The 25,963-nt window shown below is 40.4% G+C and overlaps 1 protein-coding gene across 1 annotated transcript in view; it reads right to left on the bottom strand.

Annotated features, from left to right (window-relative positions):
• The window catches only part of LOC131218093 (probable dolichyl-diphosphooligosaccharide--protein glycosyltransferase subunit 3B), a 30,035-nt gene extending 4,380 nt beyond the window's left edge, over positions 1 to 25,655 (bottom strand). The window contains exons 1-3 of the mRNA XM_058212776.1: positions 25,524 to 25,655; positions 21,526 to 21,637; positions 19,757 to 19,884 (exon numbers count right to left, since the gene is read on the bottom strand). Of these exons, the coding sequence (XP_058068759.1) occupies positions 19,757 to 19,884; positions 21,526 to 21,637; positions 25,524 to 25,655 (372 nt within the window). The remainder of the gene's footprint in view (positions 1 to 19,756; positions 19,885 to 21,525; positions 21,638 to 25,523) is intronic.
• Between the last annotated feature and the right edge of the window lie 308 nt (positions 25,656 to 25,963).

Here is a 25,963-nt window from a genome sequence, read left to right as displayed (position 1 = left end):
AGGAAGCTTTTTTTAAGCTCAAGGGCATGTTAACCACTGCACCTATCATGCAGCCACCTGACTGGAGCATTCCTTTTGAAATTATGTGTGATGCGTCCGATTATGCTCTTGGGGCAGTGTTAGGCAAAGAAAAGAGAAGAAGCCCTATGTTATACACTACGTAAGTAGAACTCTAAATCCTTCCCAAGTGAATTACTCAACTATGGAGAAGGAACTCTTAAATGTAGTATTCGCTTTGGATAAATTTATGTCCTACTTGATCGGATCCAAGATCATCATCTACACAGATCATGCACACTCAAGTGTCTTCTTTCTAAGAATGATATTAATCCTCACTTGATAAGATAGATCCTCCTACTCTAAGAATTTGATTTGGAAATAAAAGATAAAAAGGGAGTAGAGAACGTAGTGGTTGACCATCTTTCCCACCTTGACCTATCCAATTCCCTTGAGACAACGAATATAAATGACATGTTCCCTAATGAAAATCTATTTTCCATTCACCTTGGTTTATGGATATTGTTAACTATCTTGCCACAAGTTTCATGCCAACACATTGGACTGCGCAAGATAAGAAGAAATTTTTCGCCGAGGTATGCAAGTTCTTCTAAGATGATCATATTTGTTTAAATATTACCCAGACTAAATCTTAAAGAGATGTGTGCCAGATAATGAACACCAAAGTGTCATCTCCTTCTGTCATTCTTAGGCCTGTGGTGGTCACTTTTCTGCTAAAAAGACGATGGCAAAAATTTTGCAGTGCATCTTTTACTAGCCCATTATATTCAAGGACACTCAAGAGTTTTACAAAGCTTGTGAGTGTTGTCAGAAATTGGGAGCATTGTCCCATCAAAATATGATGCCTTATGATGCATTTGAACCCCATTAAGATCGTTGAAGCATTTAATTGTTAAGACATCGATTTCATGGGACCATTCCCTTAATCTTTTGGAAATTTATATATTTTACTAGCGGTAGACTATGTCACTAAATGGGTCAAAGCGATCCCGTGCCAAAACAATGATCATCAAACGGTCATTAAGGTTTTAAAAGAGAACATCCTTTCTCAGTTCGGAATGCCTTAAGCCAACATTAGTGATCGAGGTTCACATTTCTGTAATAGGCCATTTGCAAACTTAATGAAGAAATATGGCATCTCCCACAAAGTGAGCACTCCATACCACTCACAAACAAGTGGGTAAGCCAAATTTTCTAATAGGGAAATTAAATATATTTTGGAGAAAATGATTAACCCTAACCGTAAGGACTGGTCAATCCAAATCGACCGACGCTTTATGGGCTTACCATATTGCATTTAAGACCCCTATTGGAATGTCTCCCTTTAGACTTATCTATGAGAAGGCTTACCACTTGCCTGTGGAGTTGGAACTTAGGGCCTATTGGGCAATTAAAAATATGAACTTTAATTTGGACAACGCTAGTTCACTGCGTAAACTTCAGTTGAATGAACTGGAAGAAATATGAAATGATGCATATGAGAACTCAAGAATTTACAAGGACAGGATGAAGGTGTTTCATGACTAACACATTCTTCGAAAATCATTCACACTGGGTCAGAAAGTCCTTTTGTATAATTCTTGGTTACACCTTTTTCCGGGTAAACTCTGATCTCGTTGGACCGACCCTTTCACTATTGCTAATGTTTATCCTCATGGGGCTGTTGAGATTCAAAATCCAAACAATGACAATGAATTCAAAGTAAATGGACATCATTTAAAGTCATTAATTGAAAATTTTGATTCAGATGACATGTCAATACATATGATTGACCCTGTTTACTAGGATTGACCTCCTATTCTAACAGAGGTGTAGGTAGATTTATTTACTTTCATATGATTTAGGATAAGGATAGCCTATTTTTCACTATTTATGATAGTTTTCTTCCCACTATTTAGGATAGTTTGCTTTTTATTGGTTTAATTTTTATGTTAACCCATCTTCACACTAAGACCATTCGAAAAGCCTCAAAATTCCTTCTTCAAGTATTCCTTTCCATCAGTTCCCTTCTCTTTTCATTACCTCTTTTGTATTACATGCTTATTTATTTTACATTGAGGACAATGTAGATTTTTTAGTTAGGGATAGGGGATTAGGTGAACTAATCAGTGTTTTCTCAGTTTTGAGAAGATATTTAAAAATTTTTCAATGTTTCAAGTTGAAATCTATTTAGGAAGCGATGAATTGTGTGCTTAAAAATGCATTGGGTATGATAAAAATAGATATTGAATTTTAGATTGTTGGAGTTTGATCAACTAAGTTATCTTGGAGTTTGATCAACTAAGTTATCTATCACCTAAGTTCTTGTGCTCAATTGATTAAGAGATAGTTTGAATATCATGTTAACATAAATCACAAGACACATTTAATTTGTCTTTTATAAGACATGCTGAAGTTCTGATTGTTAGTATGTGAATCATTGATAGATGGTGAGAATTGAGTCTAGAGAATTTTATCCACCTTAAAAGAAGAAAAGAACCAGTTAAAAAAAATAAGAGATCGATAAAGTGGTCATGAAAAAGAATAAAAAGAATGAAAAATATGGAAAAGAATGTAAAAATAAAAAATTAACCATTGATATAAAATCAAAGACTTGAAAAAGAAGGAAAAGGGGATAAGTTTGGAATCAGTACTTGAGTTTCAAACTGATCTTGAAGTGATGAGTATGGGTAACATGATGAACTAATAGTATTCGTATAGGAAGTAAGTTGATTTTAACTGAGCACATTAAAAAACTTGATATGCAAATTATGCTCGATTTAATGGACAAAGAATTTACTTAATTAGTTGCTTATATGGTTTGGCTCCAAGTTTTCAAAACTCCACTTTCGTAACTTAATTCTACTCATTCATACTTAGGTGTATAAAAGATTATTTTTCTAGAGAGGTTTTAGACATTAAGGATTGAGATTTATTTCACGCATACTTTGCTCATGATTAGCAAAATGCTGGTTGGGGATTGTGTTAAGGGTCAAATATTGCATATTATCCCTCATTTATATCTTGGTTTTATAAACATATAATGCTCAATGTTCTATTTTACTCATGTTTGTGTTGCAAGGTGAATTTAAGAGCATGGATTGAAAAGGGTGCTAAAAGCATGGATTTGATGCTCAAGAATCACCAAGGGAGGGGATGGATCTTAGGAGACCAAGATTGAAGAATTCACATGTCAAAGATCCAAGAAAACCATGTGAGGAATGAAGAGAATTAAAGATTTGAAGTGAAGAAAAGGAATCCTGAAATCATCCTGAAAAAACATATTTTGAAACTCTGAGTCATTCTGTGAAATTGTGCAGAGTGAAGTCTATTTTGGTAAACTGCAGAGTGAAGTCTATTTTAGCAAACTACATAATTTTGAGGCAATTTCTAGAGTTTTCCAACTAAGAGCGAAAGTTGGACTTCCACAACTATAAATAGAACTCCCAATGATGTTCCTAGGCATCTTCTAGGGTTTAAGGAGTGGAGCAAAAGGGTGGAGAAGCCGTCGCCAAGAGTTTTTCTTCTTCTTTCTTAGTTGTTTTCATATTTTTCTTAAGAGACTTTGGTCCAATCATGTCTATGGTTAGCTAAATCTCTTAGCTAGGGCTAAGAGGTGAAGCTTGTAGCGTGATGGGATGTTTCTTTTGCTTAGATTCATGTTTATGTTGAACCTTCTTTGATTATAATTTGATATTTAATGAATACTTTCAGTTTTTAATGATTTCTTGTGACTCAAATTATAGTAGATCTATAATAGCTTTGAGTATCTTCTTTTCCTGATTTTTAGATTATGGGATTGGTAAATCCTGTTGTTGGACATCGTCCCATGGGCATGGTTTAGTGATGGAATCCCTTCCAATTATCACAATTCCTCCTCCATTGAAAATTAGGTCAAGGAAAGTTCAAATTTAATCTTAATTATTATATCTTCCAATTGGATAAGATAGGACTCCAATTCCAATTGTGGTACTTGAATCAGGTAAGAGGGCTACCTGATCACTGCAAGTGGATCCTTGGTGTTCTAGTTCACTTTTGATATTTGATAAATCCTTCACAATTACTCTCTTTTATTCCATATTTAGATTTAGATATTTTTTTTAGTTCTAGCTCTAGTTCTTTTCAGAATACGTACAAGTTTAGTCCCTATGGATTCGACCTCGTTCTCGTGAGTTATTACTACATCGTGACCCTACACTTGGGATTGTGAATATGATTCTATGTTATTTATAGAGCTTTATTGCAACTTATTCTTCTAGATCCTTCTTTCATTTATTGCAACGGTTACATAGTCGAAAAGCCTCTTTAGATCTTTCTTTCTATTACATTTCTTCTTCCTGATTGTTCCTCTTCTCTTTATTACATTTTTTTCCTGATTATTCGTATTTTCTTTGTGATGTTTCTTCTTCTTGACTGTTCCTCTTCTCTCAACCAAGCTCTGCTTTTGGTCATTATTTGATCATCGGCCACACATCAGACGCATCTCTTTCATCAATTGCTCTCTCGTACTCCACTCGACCGCTCGACCAAGCTTCTCGGGCACATTCCATTTTCTAGCTTCCCATGATCACTAGGTTTGCTTTTGGACACCTATTGATCACTCTTTTCGCTTCTATACGACTATCGACCGCTTACTTCACTTTGTCAATCAAGGTTTTTTCTTGCTTTCCCTCTCAATCAACCTCCTATATGCCTCTCGGCTACTTGCTTTACTTTTGAATTCTTTTCAACTACTTCCTATCTTTTCATCTTAATTGTTGTGATTCTGAAAAAAGCACTTCAAGCATCCCTGAATGTCATGGTCTAGAATCGGAAACCGAGCTCACAAAATTCTCGATCACCGAATCCGGCGCCAACAGCCTCCATAGTACCCCATTCTCGTCTCCCGACACCCATATACTAAGTTCCGATCCTAAGATCGTACAAGGAGGATTTTCAACATAAATTTGATTCATAAGGAGAATAACCATAGGCATAACCCACGAACTATAACAAGATCATCATCACAAAATCTGCTATGATAAAAAACTTTTTTAAGTACAATGCATAAAAGGAAATACAATAACAATATTGGAAGCTCCAGAAGTCCGCTGCACTCTCAAATCTCAGTACTGCTGCGGTGTCCTAGCGTGACCTGCATGCAATGATCGTGCATAAGCTTATAGAAAGCTTAGAGCGTGGTGTAAGTGAGTGCGTGATATAAGCCTGATCAAAATATAATATCAGAGTAATGCGAAATATGCTGGCGAATCCATGAATACTATCAGTCATACCAAGGCTATGCCATGCAAGGCATGAATGCTATCGACCATACCATGGCCATGCGATGCAAGGCATGAATGCTATTGGTCATACCAAGGCCATGCGATGCAAGGCATGAATGCTATTGGCCATACCAAGGTCATGCGATGTGAGATGCAACTCAAGCATACCAATCCTCATCTGAATCTCATATTAATCCAGCTCATCTCTGTAGCATCATATATCAGTACAATTCCCACTCTGGATAATCACCGGGATCTAGTACACTCTATACCAACTTGCCGCCCTTATCCGAGCGCACAACTAGGTTAGTGGAAGAGACCTCACTATCCGCCTACCAATATCAGGCCCAACTCGTCGATAACAGACCGATTCCTTAAGCTGGTTAAACTTAACCTAGATGTTGCTTCCTCGCTCGGGCGGGTAAGGTCACACCCCCTTCCAACTGACCATGACCAAGTGGGAGACACAGCCTACTGGTGTACAGCCCTCCTGTGTTCATACATCCACTTGGTTTCGACGTTAGAGCATCCTCCTGGTACCAAAAAGGTTCTGGGACTTTCACCCAATGACATCCTATGTGTCCACAATGTGAGAACCAAGTATTTTCGTTATCTAATCCAGCCATCCATGATATGCTTGTAGAGGCCACGACCCTGATGTCGCTAGGGCATATAGTAACCATATCACACAATGCAAGATGCATGAGTCATATAATCCAATCATGCATCAATCCTACACGTACTGTGCACTCATGTGGGACAACTCTGCATATCAGGGAGTCCCATAAACAACCTGCCCAATGGCATATGCAATGGTCGATCACATCTCATAACAAGCATGTAGATGATGCGTATGGGCATGTATCATGATGCTATGCTAAGCATGCTCACAATCGGTATCTACAATCGACCTATAAACAAGGCGGGGTCCACAGAAGGACCGCTGGACTGATCTTTAATGTGAAGATTGGTCCCAAACAGTGGATATACCAAATTTGACATCGTAGATCCTACCATCTATGGTAATGACATACTCTCCCCATATCAAGGTTAGGCCTAGCTAGCCTACCTATATTCCTAAGGATCCAGAAAGGGTTCCTTCTCCATTCTATCATATAGCCCGCTAGATGCCCTAGTGGGCCCAAATAAGTCGTAGATGGACTCCAAGATAAAAAATAATCCTACTAATTACTAATGGGGGTCCAACATCTTGGGATAGCCCAACGAGAGTAGATGGATCATACAAATATCAATGGGGCCCAATAATTTGGGTCAACCCACTTAGAGAAGGATGAGAATGGGCTTAGCAAGGCCTAAGGGAAGGTCACAATGTGGACATTTAACCATCATTGCCTATCAATGTGGACATTTAACCAACATTGCTCCCAAGGAGTGGCCCACATAGAGCCTAATATATAGTGGGCCCATGGCCTCACACAAGGGCCTCATATGCATCACATTAGGCCTCACTCATGGGCCACATATCCATCACATTGAGCCTCGTCATATGGGCCACAAATACATCACATTGGGCCTCATCGTATGGGCCTCATATTCATCACATTGGGCCCCACACAGGGCCACATATACATCACATCGGGCCTCACAGATGGACCACATATACATCACATCGGGACTCATTATATGGGCCATAAATACATCACATTGGGGTGGGCCCTACACATTCCAAATGGGCTCCACCGGATGGACAGTTAGGATCAAACACATACATCATATGGGGGCCATGTGAATGGACGATGTGAATATACAACACATCACAAGGTGGGCCCCACTCGTCTAGAAATCAGATAGGCGGCGTGGCTGGATATAAAACACATGTCACGAGGGGTCCACACGTCCCAAGGATGGGCGGTGTGGATAAAACAGATTCATCATGTGGGTCCCACAGATGGACGACTAGATGAAACAATACATCAACGTGGGCTCCACATAGCACCGTTCATATCTGGACGATGCGGATACAGAATACATACATCAAGGTGAGCCCAACCCAGCACACGTGCAGCCGCTGCCAGGAATAGATGGACGGCGTGGATAACAAATACATCATGGTGCACCCCACATAACACTGTCCAGCTGTGGAGAGTGTGATGTACAACACATCAACAACGTAGGGGCCCACCCCACACGTGCAACACGTGTGGGTGGGTCCCATGTCCTGCCAAATGGACGGACGGTTGGGACATAACTCATACCTCATGATCAGCCACAGAACTTGTTGATGTTAATGCAGCAGCTATGTAATTGGGTTGCTGGCCCACCGTCTAGATAATGGATGAACGGATGGAACACGTACATCATAAGTGGGGTCCACCGTTAAATGGACGGTGTTGATAAAACACTTGCATCATGGTGCAACCCACCGTCTAGCAATTTGGATGGTGGAGAAAAAACACATGCGTCCAGGTGGGGTCCACATTAGTGTAGCCCACCCGGTTTGGATCAAACTGGTATTTATTTTCCCTTCGTACGGCCCAGCAGCAGAGGCTGTTGGACGTCCCATGGCTAGACAGTATGGATGTAATACATCCATTAAGGTGGGGTCCACGTACACATGGCTCACCAACCACATACATTAAGGTGGCCCCACGTACACGTGGTCCACTCATGGATGGTGTGTATCTAATCCATTCATCAAGGTGGGCTGTAAAGGGGAAAGAGAGAGAGAGAGAGAGAGAGAGAGAGAGAGAGAGAGATGTGTGGAGGGGAGGGACTCCACCACTATAAGCCCTCCCTATACATGATACAATGCATATATTAAATGGGTCCCACCAAAAGTGGGCCCTCAAATCATACAAATCCATGGTGAAAATCCTAGATCACCCACTGATTGTCTTCTTCTTTAGCCCCTTGGAATCCTTGGCTCCTAAGCTTTTCCTTTGATGGTGGATGATGAAGTTTGGATGGTTGGATGGTGAGATGAGGGGGTAGGAAGATGGATCCTCTCTTGGCTTCTTTCTCCCCTTAGAAATTTTCTCTCATGGTATCTTGGGAAATAGTGGAGAATAAGATGGGATGGAGTGATGGATGGGAGAGAGGGATGATGTTGTAAGAAAGATGGGATGAAAGGGATGGGTGTTGTAAGGAAGAGTTGACTTTGGGGATGGCTTGTGCAAGAGAGGGATGGGTGTGATGGGTGGAGTGATGGGTTGTGTACTTGACTAGCGATTGATTGATTGATGTGATGTTTGGGTAGAGATTCTCTCAGGATTCACAATGCATGGCGTTTTCATCGAAATAGACATGGGCCCACAACTCCTGGCCTGGGTATCGCATCGGTGCACAAGTCGTGGCATTGGAATCGCGCAACAGCTCGGTCTTTAGGGTACAAGTCTCAGGTCGAGTTGACTCAGATTAGGGGATGTAACTTAGGGTCATGTGCAAATGCCAATCACAGGTCACAGCTCGTGAAAATTCGATGGAGAGGATCATGAAAGTCTAAGGAATGGTACGAACTAGGATATGAGCCTTACACTTAAAATCTTTAGCATTCTATATCTTTCTCTTGATATACCACATGTCCTTTCCAATCGGGTATCGTAAGAACGGTTAGAAATAGGGTACAACATTAATCCCGTATCATTTCACCTTTAGTAAAAGGTCAATACAAAATTAATTTGTTGTTTGGCACATTAAATGTGACTATTCAGCCATGTAAAAACATCAATTTTGGCCTTGTTGGATGAACTCGACCATGTTGATCGAAAAACATCAAAGTTGTTCAGCTTGTCCAAACTCGTCCATCTTAGTTGAAAACTAGCAAAAATTTTCCATCTTAATCGAATTTGGCGGTCTTAGTTGAAAATTGGTACATTCATTCATTTTAGTTAAATTCGGTCGTCTTGGTCAAAAAATAACAAATTCAACAATGTTGGTTGAATTTGGCCGTCTTGGTCTAAAAACACTATGGATAGTTTTTCTTCCCAGCATCCATTTGAAGGATTCAATTCGATAGTGAACCCTCCCATATCGAGGTGGGTGGTACTGGTTAGTGTTGTGGGCCCCATATTAATGTATTTATTTTATCCATGCTTTCCATCCATTTTCCAGCTCATTTTAGAGGTTGTTTACAATTCTCAGGTGGACCACACCACGGGAAACACTGATTGTAAGACCCGTATCCTAGGTCGTACCATTCTGTAAACTCCCGTGATCCTCCCTGTCAAATTTTGGCAACCCATGACCTGTAATCAGCATTTGCACGGGACCCTGAGTCGCACTCCATAGATCTGAGTCAGCTCGACTTGAAACTTGTACCATCGCGACCGCACCGTCGTCGCGGTTCCAACGATGCGTCTTACGCACTGATGCAATACCCAGGCCAGGAGTTGTGAGCCCGCATTTATTTCGAGGAAAACGTCGCGCGTTGTGAATTCTGAGAGAATCTGTATAATCTTTCACATCAATCAATCAATGTACAAGTCAAGTACAACCCATCACTTACCCATCCCTGTCTCACCCATAAGTTAACAACACCCATACCCATCCCATTCCTTTCTTACCAACAAGTCAACAAGCACCATACCCTCCATTTACAACACCACTCCTCTCTCTCTCATTTCTTACTCCATCCCAAGTAATCTAAGGGAGAGGAATGTCCAAGCATTTTTAAGGGAGAAGGAGAAGCTAGGTGTGGCACACCTCCTGCTCCCCTAATCACCCATCTCCACCATTCAATCCTCATATCCTCCATTAAAGGGAGGGCCTAGGAGCTAAGGATCCATCGTTGATTTCCATTTGAGGGTCCACTTATGATGGGACCCACTTTGATGTGTGTGTTGTGATCTAAGAGGGGCCCATAGTGGCGGGGTCCCTCCATTACATCGTCTCTCTCTCTATCTCTCTCTCTCCCTCTCTCTCTCTCTCTCTCTCTCTCTCTCTCTCTCTCTCTTTCATGTTGTGGCCCACCTAAGGAGTACGTATTTTATCCACGCCGTCCGTAGACCCACACCATGACATACATGGGTCATCTAGACCATCCAGATCATGGTCCCACATGATGGATGTGTTGAATCCTCACCGTCCATCCAGATTGGAAAGGGTCATAGGCTTTAAATAATATATATATATATATATATATATATATATATATATGTAAATATATATAATATATTATGTATATATCTGGTGGGCCACACGTGTGGACCCACCTCGCATGTGCAGAACCCACACCGTCCAGTGGTCTGGAAGATGGGACCCACCACCATAATGAATGTGTTTTATATCAACCCCGTCGATTTGTTTAAGGTGTGGCACGTGTGGGAGTGGGACCCACCTTGGTGTAATTATTTTAAAATCCACATCGTCCATTGTCTGGATGGTGGGAAGTGAATTGGCTGGTGCATTTCTTATAAATATAAAATATATTATAATATAGTATAATAACATATTATGGTGGGACCCACCTAATGGGAAGCAAATTGGCTGGAGTACCCTGCACCAACTATATAGCTGTTGTATTAAAACAACAAGTTTTGTGGGTCCCACCAGCTATCCAAACCGTCTAGATGGATGGACGGTGGGACCCACCTCTAATCTTTAAATCCCACACCGTCCATCTGGGTCATGTGGACCCCATCTACCATCAGCAGTTCTATGGACCCCCACCTCTATGTATATGTTGTATTCACACCGTCTAGTAGCTAGACGGTGGGTACCGTTTGATGCATGTGTTGCATCCACCGTCCAACAGTTGGACGGTGGGTACCGTTTGATGCATGTGTTGCATCCACCCTCCAGCAGTAGGACGGTGGTACACATTGTGATGTAAGTGTTTCATCCACGTCGTCCAGTCCATTAATTGACGTGGACCCTAGACCATGATGTATGCATTGATCCATACAATCTAGCAGGTGGACCACATGCAAATAGTGGAGGATTGAACGTCTACCATTGAAACCCTTTTTGGGAGTACAGAAGTTTTGGAACAGTATGAAATTTTTTTTCCCACTTAATTCAGGTCCTTGTGATCGTATGAACAGATTGGATGGAAAATAAATGCTATGGTGGGCCCTATGGAATTTTAACAGTGGAAATCATTATCACTACTATTATTTGTGGTATGGTCCAGATGATTTTTCGATATGATTCATTTTTGGGAAATGCTCTAAAATGATCTCTAAAATAGATGAATGGTGTAAATGGTGCGGCCCGTGGATGCAGCCCACTTGATGTATATGAGGCCCATTGGTGCGGCTAATGTGATGTGGCTCACTTGATGTATATGGAGCCCATTGGTGTGGCCCGTGGATGCAACCCACTTAATGTATATGGGGCCCATTGGTGCGGCCTGTGGATGCAGCTCACTCGATGTATATGATGCCCATTGGTGCTGCCCATGTGATGTGGCCCACTTGATGCACACGAGGCCCATGCGATGCGGCCCATTGTGACATATATTAAGCCTGTGTGAGTGGCCATTGTGACATATATTAGGCTCGTGTGAGCGGCCATTATGATGTATATTAGGCCCATGTGAGCGGCCCATTGTGATGTGTATTAAGCCCATGAGATGCGGCCCATTGCAATGTGTAAGGCCCATGTGATGTAGGCCATTGTGATGTATTTGAGGCCCATATAATAGGCCTAATGTAATGTATATGAGGCCCATATGGTGAGGCTCGATGTAATGTATATGTGGCCCTTGAGTGAGGCCCATTGTGATGTCCCTAGGTGAAAGTCCATAAACCTCTATGGCCAGGAGACGCTCCAACATCTAAATCAAGTGGATACATGAGCGCCCGAGTGCTGAATATCAATACGTCGCATCTCCTACTGTGTCGTGGTCGGTTGGAAGGGGGTGTGGCCTTACCCGCCCAAGGGTAGGGGGCATAGGTAGGCTGAGTTTGACCAGCTCGTAAACAAGTCCGTTATCGAGGTGCCAGGTAGATATTGACTGACTACTGGTCAGGCGGATAGTGAGAGCTCTTCCACTTGCGTGGTTGTGCGTCCAGTGGGTGGCGATCACGTATAGAGTATACTAGACCCCGGTGATGATCCCAGAGATGTACGGTATTGATATGTAGACTTATTGAGTAGGAGTTGCATACTCATTTATTCATTCATTCACTATCCACTCGGGTTGGTGGTGCGCAACTAATTATTATATGTATCTTCGCAATGGCCAGGATTTTGGTTGGAGCACGCGATTAACCTAAGATTAGGAGTTTACCACATTGAGTCTGACTATTCAAATTTAGGTATGGGAATTGTTTGGATAGAATTCCCTTGTGATGGACCCTATAACCTACGATACTACGTACTATTATCTGACTTCACACTCTAGCTAGGTCATTTCATTCGCACCGCATATTGCATTACACTCTCAGCACAACATTTGGTTTACTACACTACTATATTGCATAACCTGATTAAGGTTGACGGTATTCATGGACTCAGTATCTGATATTTGGCTTACTACGTCTCCGCATTGCATAGCTGATCTACATTGCTTCCTTAGTATATGATATTGGCTTATTATGTTTTTGCATCGCATAGCCTAGATAAGGCTGATGGTATTTATGGACTTACCAACATGTTTCTACATTACTCTGATATTGTACGATTTATGGATTGCCAGTATTTCCGCTTACTTTGATATCTATATACTTGGCACTTACCTTGTACACACACTTACACCACCCTCTAAGCTTTCTATAAAGCTTATGCACGATAGATGCATGCAGGTGGCATTAGGTCGCACCAACGTTAAGCTTGGAGTGCGAAGCTGTCTTCTAGAGGTTTGATTTTCGTTATATGTATATTTCCCTTTCAGCATTATATTCTAATGTTTATGTTAGTGGATATGTAATGATGTTATTGCCTTTGTGATTTGGGTAAACTTGTGGTTATGCTTCTTATGAGATAAACGTACGTTGGAAAATCCTCCTTGTAAGATCCCAATATCAGAACCTAGTGTATGAGCGCTGGGAGCTGAGAATGGGGTACTACGGAGGCTGTCGGCACCGGATTCGGCGATCAAAAATTTTGTGAGCCCATTTTCCGAGTCTGGGTCATGACAGTGATGATTGGATGCACACGATTAAAAACTTCTCTAGGGTATAAAGGTTTTGGATTAAGCTAATATTTATGTTTTCCCTTTGTGTAGGTCTATATGACCTACTTAATAAGTTAATGGAAAATAAACATTGCAATGGGTTCTAAGAAATTTTTAATGAGGGGCATTCTACTGTTTACTATGATATGCTCCACTTAAGTTTTGGATTTGCCTTATTTTTTGGGCTCATGCCTTAAAATGAGCTAAAAAAATAAATTGGCATCGATGAAATACATGCATCATGGTTGGCCCAAAGCACATATTAGTAGCAAGACCTGATACTTGAGGGGTCACTACCAAATTCGAGTCGCCATTTGAAGGCTAGATGCTGAGGAACCCGACACACTCACCCACCTACGCACACCACATAGGCACTCATCTTGGTCTCTGTGTTGAAACAGAGTCAGTCTACCCTTGAGCCAAGTCTCATATCATGGATCATATCAAGTAGTGCCCATTAGAATTGAAGGATCCACATATGTTCCATGGAGTCGTAAAGAACTGTTACTATTTTGGATTACGTACTAACTTACTCAGTACGCTGTTATCATACTGAGTAAACCCATTTGGGCCCACCTTAAATGTATGTGGTCTATCCACGCCATCCATCCATTTTTCCATCTAATTTAAGGGTTTGAGCCCAAAAATAAAGAATATCCAAATATCAAGTAGATCATACCATTGGAAATAGTGGGGATAATGATTTTCACCGTTGAAACCTTTCTAGGCCCCACGGTGATTTTTATTTGTCATTGAACCCATTCATAAGATCTTACAGACCCAGATGAGATGAAGGGAAAATTAATATATATATATATATATATATATATAAACTTGATCTAAAACTACTTGTAGCCCCAAGAATTTTTTAACGGTAGACCAATTGAACTGTTTCCTGTGGTGTGATCCATTTCAACATTGGATATGCCTCATTTTTTGGCTCAAACCATAAAAATACCTGGTAAAATGAATGGACGGGGTGGATAAAATGAATAAATCATGGTGGATCTCACAGAGTTTACTCAGTACACTTAACGTGGTGAGTTACTACACAATCCGCTTCCGAAATAAAGTGCTCTAATAGTAAGACTCGTATTTTATTGTATGAAGGAATGGAGTATCTTCAATTTATTCACACTGACAAGAATACTAAAATGGGAACTGGTCCAGTGCTCTCAGAGCACCATAATTTAAAGTGCTCCTAGTTGCATTTATCATTTGGACAGTATAATTGATCTATTAAGTCTACAACACATTTTTATGGACTACTACGTAAAAATCATGCTTATCTACAATATAATCCATCCCTTGTTTGTCCTTATTTTTGTAGCCATCCTTTTCCAATCCATAGATGGGATGGTTAGGATTTCCTGATAAAAGTGACTATGAAGAATCATAAATAACCTATGATGAGATCTAACAAATAGATTGATCAAATTGCTGAAAAGAAGTACTCTTTTGTAAATTATTTGGACCATCCCAATTAAAGGTGGATATTTAGATGGTTTCTATTGTCAGATTAGCACAAAATTTGTAAGGTAGCCCATAAAATTTATGTTAAACATGATGTACACTTAGATCAAGCAATTGGAATGCCAAAGGAGAAATTTACGACTGTGGACCCCACCTTTTATCCAGCAGTTTTTTTGAAGCAATACAAACTTACAATATGCACTTAGACCTCCTTGTACGGAGACTGAATTTCAGGATGAAAATACCCCTCCTTTTCACGAAAATGGATTCGGTACTCCCCCTGCCACCAGCTAATGGCTGATAGTCGGTGGTCTGTGGGCCCCACCATGATGTATTCTTTTCATCCATGCCATCCATATATTTTTCCAGATCATTTTATGGTATGAGACCAAAAATGAGGTATATTCAAATCTCAAGTGTACCACATTACAAGAAACAGTGTTGAATGAGCGTCAACCATTAGAAACCATTAGGGGGCCATAAAAGTTTTGGATGAAGTTGATTTTTCGTTTTTCCCTTTATCTATGCCTGTATGAACTAATCAACAGATTACAAGTGAAATAAACAGTTCATTGGGCCTTAGGAGAATTTTAATTGTCAATATCCAATCAATATTATCTTCCTATGGTGTGGTCCACCTGAGATTTATTTCCCTCTCATTTTTTGGAACAAGCCCTAAAATGAACTGTAAAAATGGATGAACGGAATGTATGAAACACATACATCATGGTGGGGCTCACAGACCACCGACCACAGCCATTGGCTGGTGGCAGGGTGAGTAGCCAATCTGTTTCCTTTCGTATTTCACTCCGTTGCTTTCACTGCCTTAATGAAAAAACCTCCTCAAAATAACATCCTTTCACTCCCTTTCAACGATAAACCGACGTACGGAGGTTATCTTCTCATCTTCCTAATCGAATCTCCATGAATCACCTAGATATCATCATTCTACGTCTGCCATTTTCCTTCTTGGCTCGGGTTATGTGAAATCCCATGAATTGGCTGCATTTGCAAACCTTGAAAAGGTTCAAAATATTCCCTCACTCCAAAGCGCCTCTCTTCAACCTACATTTGACTTGTACTATGGTAGTCGGTGGTACAGACATTTAAAAAAAATGCTCGGCTCGTACAATTACATTGCATGTGAAGTTCGATCAATTCCATGTGGTAGGCTTACTCAATTTTATCCATTAAGCTTAGTTAATTTTATGCATTGATCGGTCCAATCCATGTGGAACTCACTCAATTCCATCTGAAGCTCACTCAATTCCATGTTAGGGCTCACTCGATCTCATGCTATGCTTGTTGAATTTCATGTTTACCCTACTCAATTTCATGCTAAGATCACTCAATTTAATGTTTACCCAGCTTAATTTCATGGTAGATAAGACAAGGTCAATTTAATGTTTGCCTCGATAAATTTCATGATAGGATCACTCAATTTAATGTTTGCCCAGCTTAATTTCACGGTTGATAAGATAAGGTCAATTTAATGTTTGCCTCGATAAATTTCATGTTAGGATCGCTCAATTTAATGTTTTCCCTACTGAATTTCATGTTATATAAGGTTAATTTAATGTTTGCCTCGATAAATTTCATGCTAGGATCACTCAATTTAATGTTGGCCTAGCTCAATATCATGCTATGCCCGCTTAATTTAACTTTTGCCCCACTAATATCAGCTATGCCCACTCGATTTAATGTTTGCCCCGCTGAATATCATGCTATGCTCGCTTGATTTAATGTTTGCCCCGCTGAATATCATACTATACTCGCTTGATTTAATGTTTTCCCAACTCAATATCATGCAATGCTCACTCGAAATATTGTTTGCCCAGCTTAATATCATGCTACGCTCGCTTGATTTAATGTTTTCTTGCACAGTTGAATTTATAGCTTGTCCCGCTCAATTTTTTGTTTACTCCGTTCAATTTCTAGTTTGTCTCGCTGATTTTTCCAATTTCCTTATTGAATTTTGTAATTTGCCCCACTCAATTTCTACTTTGCCCTGCTTAATTTTCATGTTTGCCTCGCTGAATTTCATGTTTGCCCCGCGCATTTTCATTTTTTCCCCGCTCAATTTCTAGTTTACCCCGCTGAAATTCTACTTTGCCCCGCTGAATTTCATGTTTGCCTGGCTCAACTTTTAGTTTGCCCCACTGAATTTTATGTTTGTCCCGCTGAATTTTCAATTTGACCACTGAATTTCATGTTTGCCCCGCTCAATTCCCTGTTTCCCCCGCTCAATTTCTAGTTTACCCCGATGAAATTAATTTTTACCCCGGTGAATTTCTAGTTTGCGCCGCTCAATTTCATATTTCCCATGTTGAATTTCTAGGTGCCCCGTTGAATTTCATATTTGCCCCGCTCAATTTCATCTTCCCCTGCTCAATTTCTAGTTTGCCCCGCTAAATTATCAGTTTACCCCACTCAATTTTCTACATTGCCCCGGTCAATTTTAATGCTTACCTCACATAGTTTCTAGATGGTCGTGCTAAAATTTCATACTTCTCTCGATTAATTCCTAGTTTGCATTGATCAAGTTCCATGCGTGCCTCGCTCAATGTCATGATAGTTAGGATCACAAAATTAAACGAGTACCATATGAAATCATTCGCATTATTGAAGCCCTAATCCATATGAGCTCTGGTTGTTTATTTGAGGCTAGCTCAGTGAATTTATTGATGGACTTATTTGATGCTAGCTAAGATCAATTTAATGCAAGTTGATGCGTATGTGTTAGGCTTAATCAATTTCATGCGTTGGGCTTATTAAATTTTACTCATTGATGGGGATTACATACACTAGATTTAATATTTTCTTGCATAACTTAATTTATAGTTTGCCCCACTCAATTTCATGCTATGCTCACTGAATTTCATGTTTACCTCACTCAATTTATTGTTTACCCCGCTGAATTTCATGCTTACCCCTCTGAATTTCATATTTGCCCTGCTCAATTTCTACGTTGTCTCGCTCATTTTTCTAGTTTACCCCACTCAATGTCATGGTAGATTGCCTTAATTTAACAAAATACAATACGAAATCATTCGTAGAAGGCCTAATCTATATAAGCTATGGTTGTTTAAGTGAAAATTTAATGCATTGCTTACTCTTTATTTCCTTAAGCTTTGTATCATTCTCATCTATAAGGGAAAGCGAGTTTTCGGTCTTCTATTATTTAATTGAGTTTTATCTTATGGCAAGCTTCCGTTGTTTAACGATTTATTGATAATTTGTCATTGTATTGATTTCCAGATAGTGGCTACGAGAATCATCTGTTGCTATGGCGAGGAGTTAGAATATGAAAACAAGCAATGGATGTACACGAGTGGAAGTACGAAAACTATTTCGGTAGATGCTGATACAACGTACGAGGAACTTCTATCCAAAATGTACAAGATTATTAAGAGTACACCAACAGATTGTGATATTATGATGAAAGTTTTGTATCCCTCCTCCAATAAATCAATCCCTCCAACTGTACTTGAGGACGACGATGACGTCAGAGAGTTCCTGGAAACACAGTTGGAGCATTTGAAAAAAATTCATCCCTTTAGTCATCGAGACAATCCAATACATTAATATGACAACACACATGGACGTTGTGGTAGAAGAGCATGGTGTGGAATTGGAATATAAGCCAAATCCATTACAAGTAGGAGGAACAAATGATCAACTGCCTGAGTCGCCACAAACATCAAAATTTGTGAGCAGCCAAGTCAGTGGTGCACGTGACCTTGACCTCACTTATATTTACATGGCACCGCCTCTAACAACAACAGCAGATCTGTCGTCATCATCCACCGCCCGAAGATATCAATCCTGAAAGCGACATCCCGCATCCAGACCTTCCCAAAACATCAAACTTCAACACTCGTCAAGTTTCTATGCCATTTGATGATGTTGGATTCACTAATGCAGCAATGCTAGAATATATGGATTCATTGTCTGAATCGATCGATATAGCCGTTGGGCAAATGTTTAAGGATAAGAGTCGGTGCCAATATGCTTTAAGCCAATTTGCCATTCAAAATAAATTTCAGTATAGGATACTGTACTCAAATTCTAGGAGATTTACGGTTGTGTGCTTTGAAGATAAATGCAAATGGAGGGTCCATGCATCTCGCATGACTGATTGCGAAATTTTCAAGGTACGGACTTTTACGTCAAATCACACGTGTGGCATGTCATGGATGAGGAGCGATCACTGGCAAGCAAGCAATAAGTTAGCGTGTGATCTGGTTGTCAGTCGCATTGAGCAACGCATGGGGTTGAGGCCACGTGCTATTATCTTTGTCATGCAAGAGAAGTATAATATTGTTATCAGTTATAGGAAGGCATGGGTAGCCAGGAAGCTTGCAATTAATCAGGTGATGAGGTCTTATGAAGACTCCTACAATCAACTCCCCTTGTATTTGCATGAGTTGAGTATGGTCAACCCAGGGACAGTGACTGCCCTTCTTGTTAACAAAGAGACTTTCAAGTTCGAGCGATGTTTTGTTGTGATCGGGCAATGCATTAGAAGTTTTTAAAAATCATTGCGGAGGGTATTAGCCATTAACGGGACACACTTAAAGGGCAAATATAAGGGTGTCCTATTCATCGCCACGGCCTTAGATGGGGACATCATATATTTCCAGTTGCATTTGACATCGGGGAATCAGAGAACAGTAGCAGTTGGAATTGGTTCCTTACCTACCTTAGTGATGTGATAGGGTCTCTGGATGATCTTCTGATTATATCTGATCGACATAAAGGTTTACTAAAAGAGGTTCCCCAGGTCTTCCCATGTGCAATTCATGGCTATTGTGTGTATAATATCTACAGAAACTTGGTAGACACCTTTAAAGACAAGTCATTGGAGATGTAGGTAGACAGTGAAGACATGTAAAGGGCTGAATTCGAAAAATGCATGATATCGATATGGCCAACCCCGTAGTACATGCATGGCTGCAGAAATCGGATACGAGAGATGGGCATCTTCATACTTTTCATTAAAAAGATTCAACTTGGTTACTACAAACATTTCCGAGTGTGTTGATGCCATCTTCAAAGAAGCACACGAATCCCCTGTTACAAAATTGATAGAAGGGGTTAGATTTAAGATACAAGAACTGTTTTATAAGAGAAGAGAATCTGTGGTATCATTTGTAGGGCCATTGACACCATGGGCGGAGCAACAGTTAAAGGATCATGTGCAGAAGGTGCGAGATGTTTGCTGTCATCCTATTTCTCAAGATGAGTACTATGTTGTGGGAGATTATAATAATATAGTCAAGCTCAGTGATTTTTCGTGTACATGTCACTAGTTTGGCGTGAAGGGGTACCCTTGCATGCATGTCCTGCCAGCATGTATAAACTACAATCTCCCTCATTACTCATACTGTTCCCATTCTACACGGTACAAAATTACAAAGCCACGTATAGCAAATCGGTGTACCCAGTACATGACAAGAGTGAGTGGGAAGAAATTTTAGTAGGCTTCAAGGAGTATTGTGCGCAAATTAAACCCCCAGGACAAAGGAGGTCAATTGAAAGACCCAAAAAGCTTATAATTCCACGTGTGGAGAGGAAACGAAAACTATAAAGTGTGGACGATGCAAACAAACCAGGTACAATCGCCGCAAGTGCAAGTTTCCTATACCTGAAAAATAGCACACGTTGTAATTTATTTAGTGTTTTGATGTATAGCATACTTTGTAATATTCAAAGGATGATTAAATGAACTTGTACTTTGTCCCATTGTTTTTTCAATTTGTCTCGCTATGCTCATCGAAAAGGAAAATGCACATAGAACTCAATGCTTGACAATTGCGCAGATACTAAAATGAGCAAAAGCAAAAACATGCTAACATGTATGATGACAAATCCCCATCCGCTCAATTTCTAGTCTGGCCCCCTCATTTTCATGCTTCCACCACTTAATTCCTAGTTTGCCCCCCTCAATTTCATGTTTCCCCCGCTGAATTTCTAGCTTGCCCCACTCAATTTCATGTTTCCCCCCACTGATTTTCTAGTTTGCCCCACTAAATTTCATGTTTGCCCCACTGAATTCCTAATTTGCCCCACTCAATTTAATGTTTGTCCCGCTAAATTTCATGTTTGCCTTGCTCATGTTTCAGTTTGCCCGACGGAATTTCATGTTTGCCCCGCTCAATTTCATGTCTGCCTCGCTCAATTTCATGCTTGGGATGAGGAATGACAGAATCAGCTATACATTGTGAAGGCCCCATGATCAATCTGAGATGCATGATGAAGGGGATTGAGAGTGATAAAATGAGAACATCCATACACTACTGCACATGGTAAACCAAAGTGGAAACAATTTCATTTATAATCTGAGTTAGTACATTGTTCCCATACATACCTAAGCAAGTGAAAAACATAAATAACCCAACTACCAACTATTACACTACTGGGTGGAAATGATCTACCGCTTACTACACAGTAAATACAAAGCACATAACCACTAACATAGCTTAACAGAAGTGAAGGAGTCCATATGCATCAGAACTCCCTACTGCGATACCGAGTCTGGCGAGGGAGGGGGTACTCCCTCCTTTTGTACACAACACAACACCGCCTTTATTGTTCGATGCATAGTCTTCATCTTACACTTCAGATAGTGTTGGTCCTTCTTAAGCTTAGATATACTAGCCTCGATCGCCCCTAGACGTTCATCTAAACCCAGATGTGCATCGGGCATCTCACCTGTATCATCACCCTCTTCTTCTTCAGCCTCATCCTCTTCGATGCCTTCTTCTTCTTCTTCTTCAACTTCAGCTATCTCGTCTCCAAATGCTTCCAATCGCCTTACTTCTTGCTTAGGGCCACATTACATGCGATTTAAGGTGTCTTCGGTTATCACTCTTTCTGGATGTGAGGGACGGAGGGATGCCATAAACCCATTATGTTGGGCTAGCTTGCAAATTAGGTAGCCAAATGGGAGGGAGAGATTACCTCTTCTTGTCCTCACGACCTTCACTATATGGTAAAGGATAATGGAGGGCAGGCATACATTCTTCCCACGCCCTATCTGGTACATAATCTCTGCATGGTAGACAGAAACCTCTGTGTTATTTTCCCATCTTGGATATAAATTATGTGTGAAGATGTAGTGCAAAAGTCTATAAATTGGAATCATTTCTTTATTTCTGAAACTATTATCTCTCCTCTACTCCACAAGGTGGCCACACAAACTCTTGCTTAGCTCACTCATGTGCTCAGATGTGTTCAAGTTCTTTGTGTCTATGGGGATATGGACCATTCCCAATGACACACCAAGTATGTTCACGATGTGCTCTACACCGATGGGACGCAACCCGTCTCCATATGAAATGTCAAATCCGAGTGGGTCGAGCCTTGCATTAACAATTTTAGAGTAGAAAAACTATACATCATGCTCATTGGCTCAAAAATTACCTACAAAAATTGGTCCCCAACCTTGATGTAAGAGTCAATCTAGCACGCCATTTTCGGCAAATAGTCAATCCCCCACCCTGACTTAGAAAACCACTTCCCGATCGCGATATCGGCCCGCATCCAATGTCCATATATGTTGATCGTGGGCCCTCTTCGACCTCCTCTCATGAGGTGGTGGTGAATAACTCGTTGCACCAACATTGTCCGTCCTCATATTTCTTCGATTAGGTTGTGATGATGGACCCGCTTCATCCACAGTGGCCCGCCCACCTCCTGTTTCTTAAGATCCGCGGAGATGATGGACCCATTTGAACCACCCTCTTCTTCCCCATTACCGAGATAAAGGAGTTTGAAAGATGAAAATATGGTTGTGGAAGATGAAGAGAGAGGGTTTGGAACTTCATGAGAAGGTAGAAGGATTAGAAAAGGAGAGTGTTTTATGAAGGAAGATGAAGAAAGGGGAAGGGAGATGAAGAAAGGGTTAGGAAAATGAGGGTTTGAAAGATGGAAATGATGGTTGTGGAAGATGTGGATAGAGGGTTTAGAAGTTGAGAGATTATAAAAAAGAGAGGGTTTTTGTGAATGAAGATGAAGAAAGGAGAAGAGAGATGAAGAAACAGTGTGGAATGTGAGGGTTTGGGCATGGGGGGGAGATTAAATAAACTCTTTATGTGGGACCCACTTTTTGTATTTCAATGGACCCCATACTCTTCATACATTTTTTGGTGGGCCCCACAATCAATATAAACTCTTTTTGTGGGCCACATACTCATGAAATTCAGTTTTGGTGGGCCCCACACTCTTTGTACATGATTTTGGGTAATATGTGTCTTTAGGTATGGGTTTAGAAGATGAGTATGATTTGCAATAATACTCTGACTTCACTGTAAACTGACCATTTTGTCATCATCCTCCAAATGCATATGCCATCTTACGGACCCAACGAGGTTGAGCCAATAGATCATCGAGTTGATTCTGCATTCCAATAGGAGAGCTTATGCCACCAGAGGCTAATTTCTTCCTTGACATCTTTTAACATAAACATTCTGAGGGTGATCTGGCTTCTGTGATTCAATAGAAGAGAGTTGCCTATCAGAGGCTAATTTCTCCATTTCTAATTAATGACATAATTTATAAAAAATCTCATTTCGAACTCTACGAACTTTCGTCAACTAGAGTAGATTCTATATAGATATGCCTTACCAGAATGAATTACCTTGATACATTTGTAACAAATTCATTTTGACCATAAATTCATTTAATGATACATGCTTCCAGGCCAAGTGTATAGCAAGACAAGGGATCTTTTTCTATTTGCATATTATAACACTCACTCATAATGTTTAGAGTAGTAAACATTATGCAAGCATCTTTTTCTATTTGTATATTACAACACTTACAAGTATTATAGTGTTGAACATGGAGATGAGCGGGGCAACCATGAAATTGAGCGGGGCAACCATGAAATTTAGTGGGGCAAACATGGAAATGAGTGGGACAAACTAGGAGATCAGCGGGGCAAACACGAAAATAAGCAGGGCAACCATGAAATTGAGCGGAGCAACTAGGAATTGAGTGGGGTAAACATGAAAATGATCGGGGCAAGCATGAAATTGGTGGGGCAAACATGGAGATGAGCGGGGCAAACATGAAACTGAGTAGGGCAAGCATGAAATTCAGCGGGGCAAGCATGAAATTGAGTGGGGTAAACAAGGAATTGAGTGTGGCAAACATGAAAATGAGCGGGGTAAGCATGAAATTGAGCAGGACAAACTAGGAATTGAGTGCGGCAAACATGAAAATGAGTGGGGCAAGCATGAAATTAGCAGGGCAAACATGGAGATGAGCAGGGCAAACATGAAACTGAGCGAGGCAAGCATGAAATTAGTGGGGCAAACATGGAGATGAGCGGGGCAAACATGAAATTGAGCGGGGCAAGCATGAAATTAGTGGGGCAAACATGGAGATGAGCAGGACAAACATGAAACTAAGCAGGGCAAGCATGAAATTAGTGGGGCAAACATGGAATTAAGTGGGGCAAACTTGGAATTGAGCAAAGCAAATTTGAATTCAAGATCTGGAGCAATTGTTAAGCATTGAGTTCCATGTGCATTAAACTTGATTGACAAGCATAGCCAGACAAACTGAAAATACAGTGAGACAATGTATAAAGTTCATTTCATCATTCACAAAAATTAAAAAGAATGCAATACATTAAAACTTGCACTTCCGGCGATTATGCAGAAAATTTGCAAGTCTGTGCATTTCAGTCCGAGTTCCTTACATGAATGGGACAACAATGTACAATGTATATTCAACAATGAAATTAATACCCCATATAATACAACATCTTTCCAAAACTCCTCCCATCCCCTTGGTAAATATCATCTACATACTACAGACAAGCAATCATATGTTATTGACTTCCTCCAATCAGCGACGAATTTTTGCATGTCTGTTCCCGCCAAGGTGAGACCACTAAACAAAATGTCGATGAATTTCATTACAAATATGCCACAGTTATAACCATTGTCCTGCCTTGGCACAGATTCATCGACTCTGATGGTACACTTCTTCCCTTCAAGCGCAGTATTGTCTCCAGTGGCATGGAAGAGAATGGGGAGTGCATCATTCATCTTCTTCATCTACTGCTTGTAATTCGGCATTAGATTTGTGCATAAGCTATCCACAACAACAATTTCTCTTACTCTAGGATAGATGACCAGCAAAACCCAATGTAAATTTTCATGATTTATGGGCCCATAGACCTATCCATGGTTCACAGAATAATATATTAGTCAAAACATGATAGAACATATAACAGTAAGAGATGATGTTCTGTGATGAGTGCATTATCCGTTCACAACACCAAATCGTTTTGTCGTATGGTTTATCTCGCTACGTAGCAATTGCGTAGGCCATGTTCAGCTGGCCTATTAGTGAGGCCCATTCTGATGACGATTTGGAGGCTCGGTATGGGATCAAAACCGGCAAACACCCCTCAAGGCTTTGCTGTTACAAACATAATCAAAGTTCAATACATGTAAGATAATAAAATATTCGAACAGATTAAGGATTGCCGAAATAAACAGTTACCATAAAATAGGTAGGACGGAACTTGCAATCCTGAGGATATGCTATTGAAAGGTCGTTATGCCTTTTCTAAAGGAACTTGATGTATGTGTTGATAGCCTAATCAATAGGATAGTACGATTTAGTCATAGATTAATATAATAGTTAATTATATGCCAATCAATGCATATAGAGAAAAAATTAGCAATGCTTACCTCGCTATCAACCCACATATCCATCATCCATCTCGTACTGAACCATTTCCCCGCTGTTATGTTCTTGTTTGCTTCGCACCAGTCCTCTGCCTCTTTCACCTCATGCGCGGATAGTATCTTAAAAGGATCCATCTGTAGAGGAAATGGTATCAGAGAAGTAGCTAAAGCTATTAGTTGCTTGGGTTCAGGAACTGCCCCAGGGGTTGTATCGAATGTAGATAGGGACAAGTATGGAGAAATCTTGTAATATCATGGCTTCAGTATCCTTTTGGTTCTCATTTCATAAACAGGATGAGAAGTGGATGCATTCAATATATTGCCTTTAACATTACTATATGATTACACATCCAGATTCCCATGTCCAAGTTCTTTATGTAGGCTATCATTTACTTCCCCTCTCTTCCTCAACTCCTCACCCTCCTCCTCCGTCACAAAACATC

Source organism: Magnolia sinica, chromosome 11 (assembly GCF_029962835.1).
Source record: "Magnolia sinica isolate HGM2019 chromosome 11, MsV1, whole genome shotgun sequence".
Classification (NCBI taxonomy): domain Eukaryota; kingdom Viridiplantae; phylum Streptophyta; class Magnoliopsida; order Magnoliales; family Magnoliaceae; genus Magnolia; species Magnolia sinica.
Note: the sequence above shows the minus strand (reverse complement) of the source record. Positions and strands in the feature narration are given on the sequence as shown.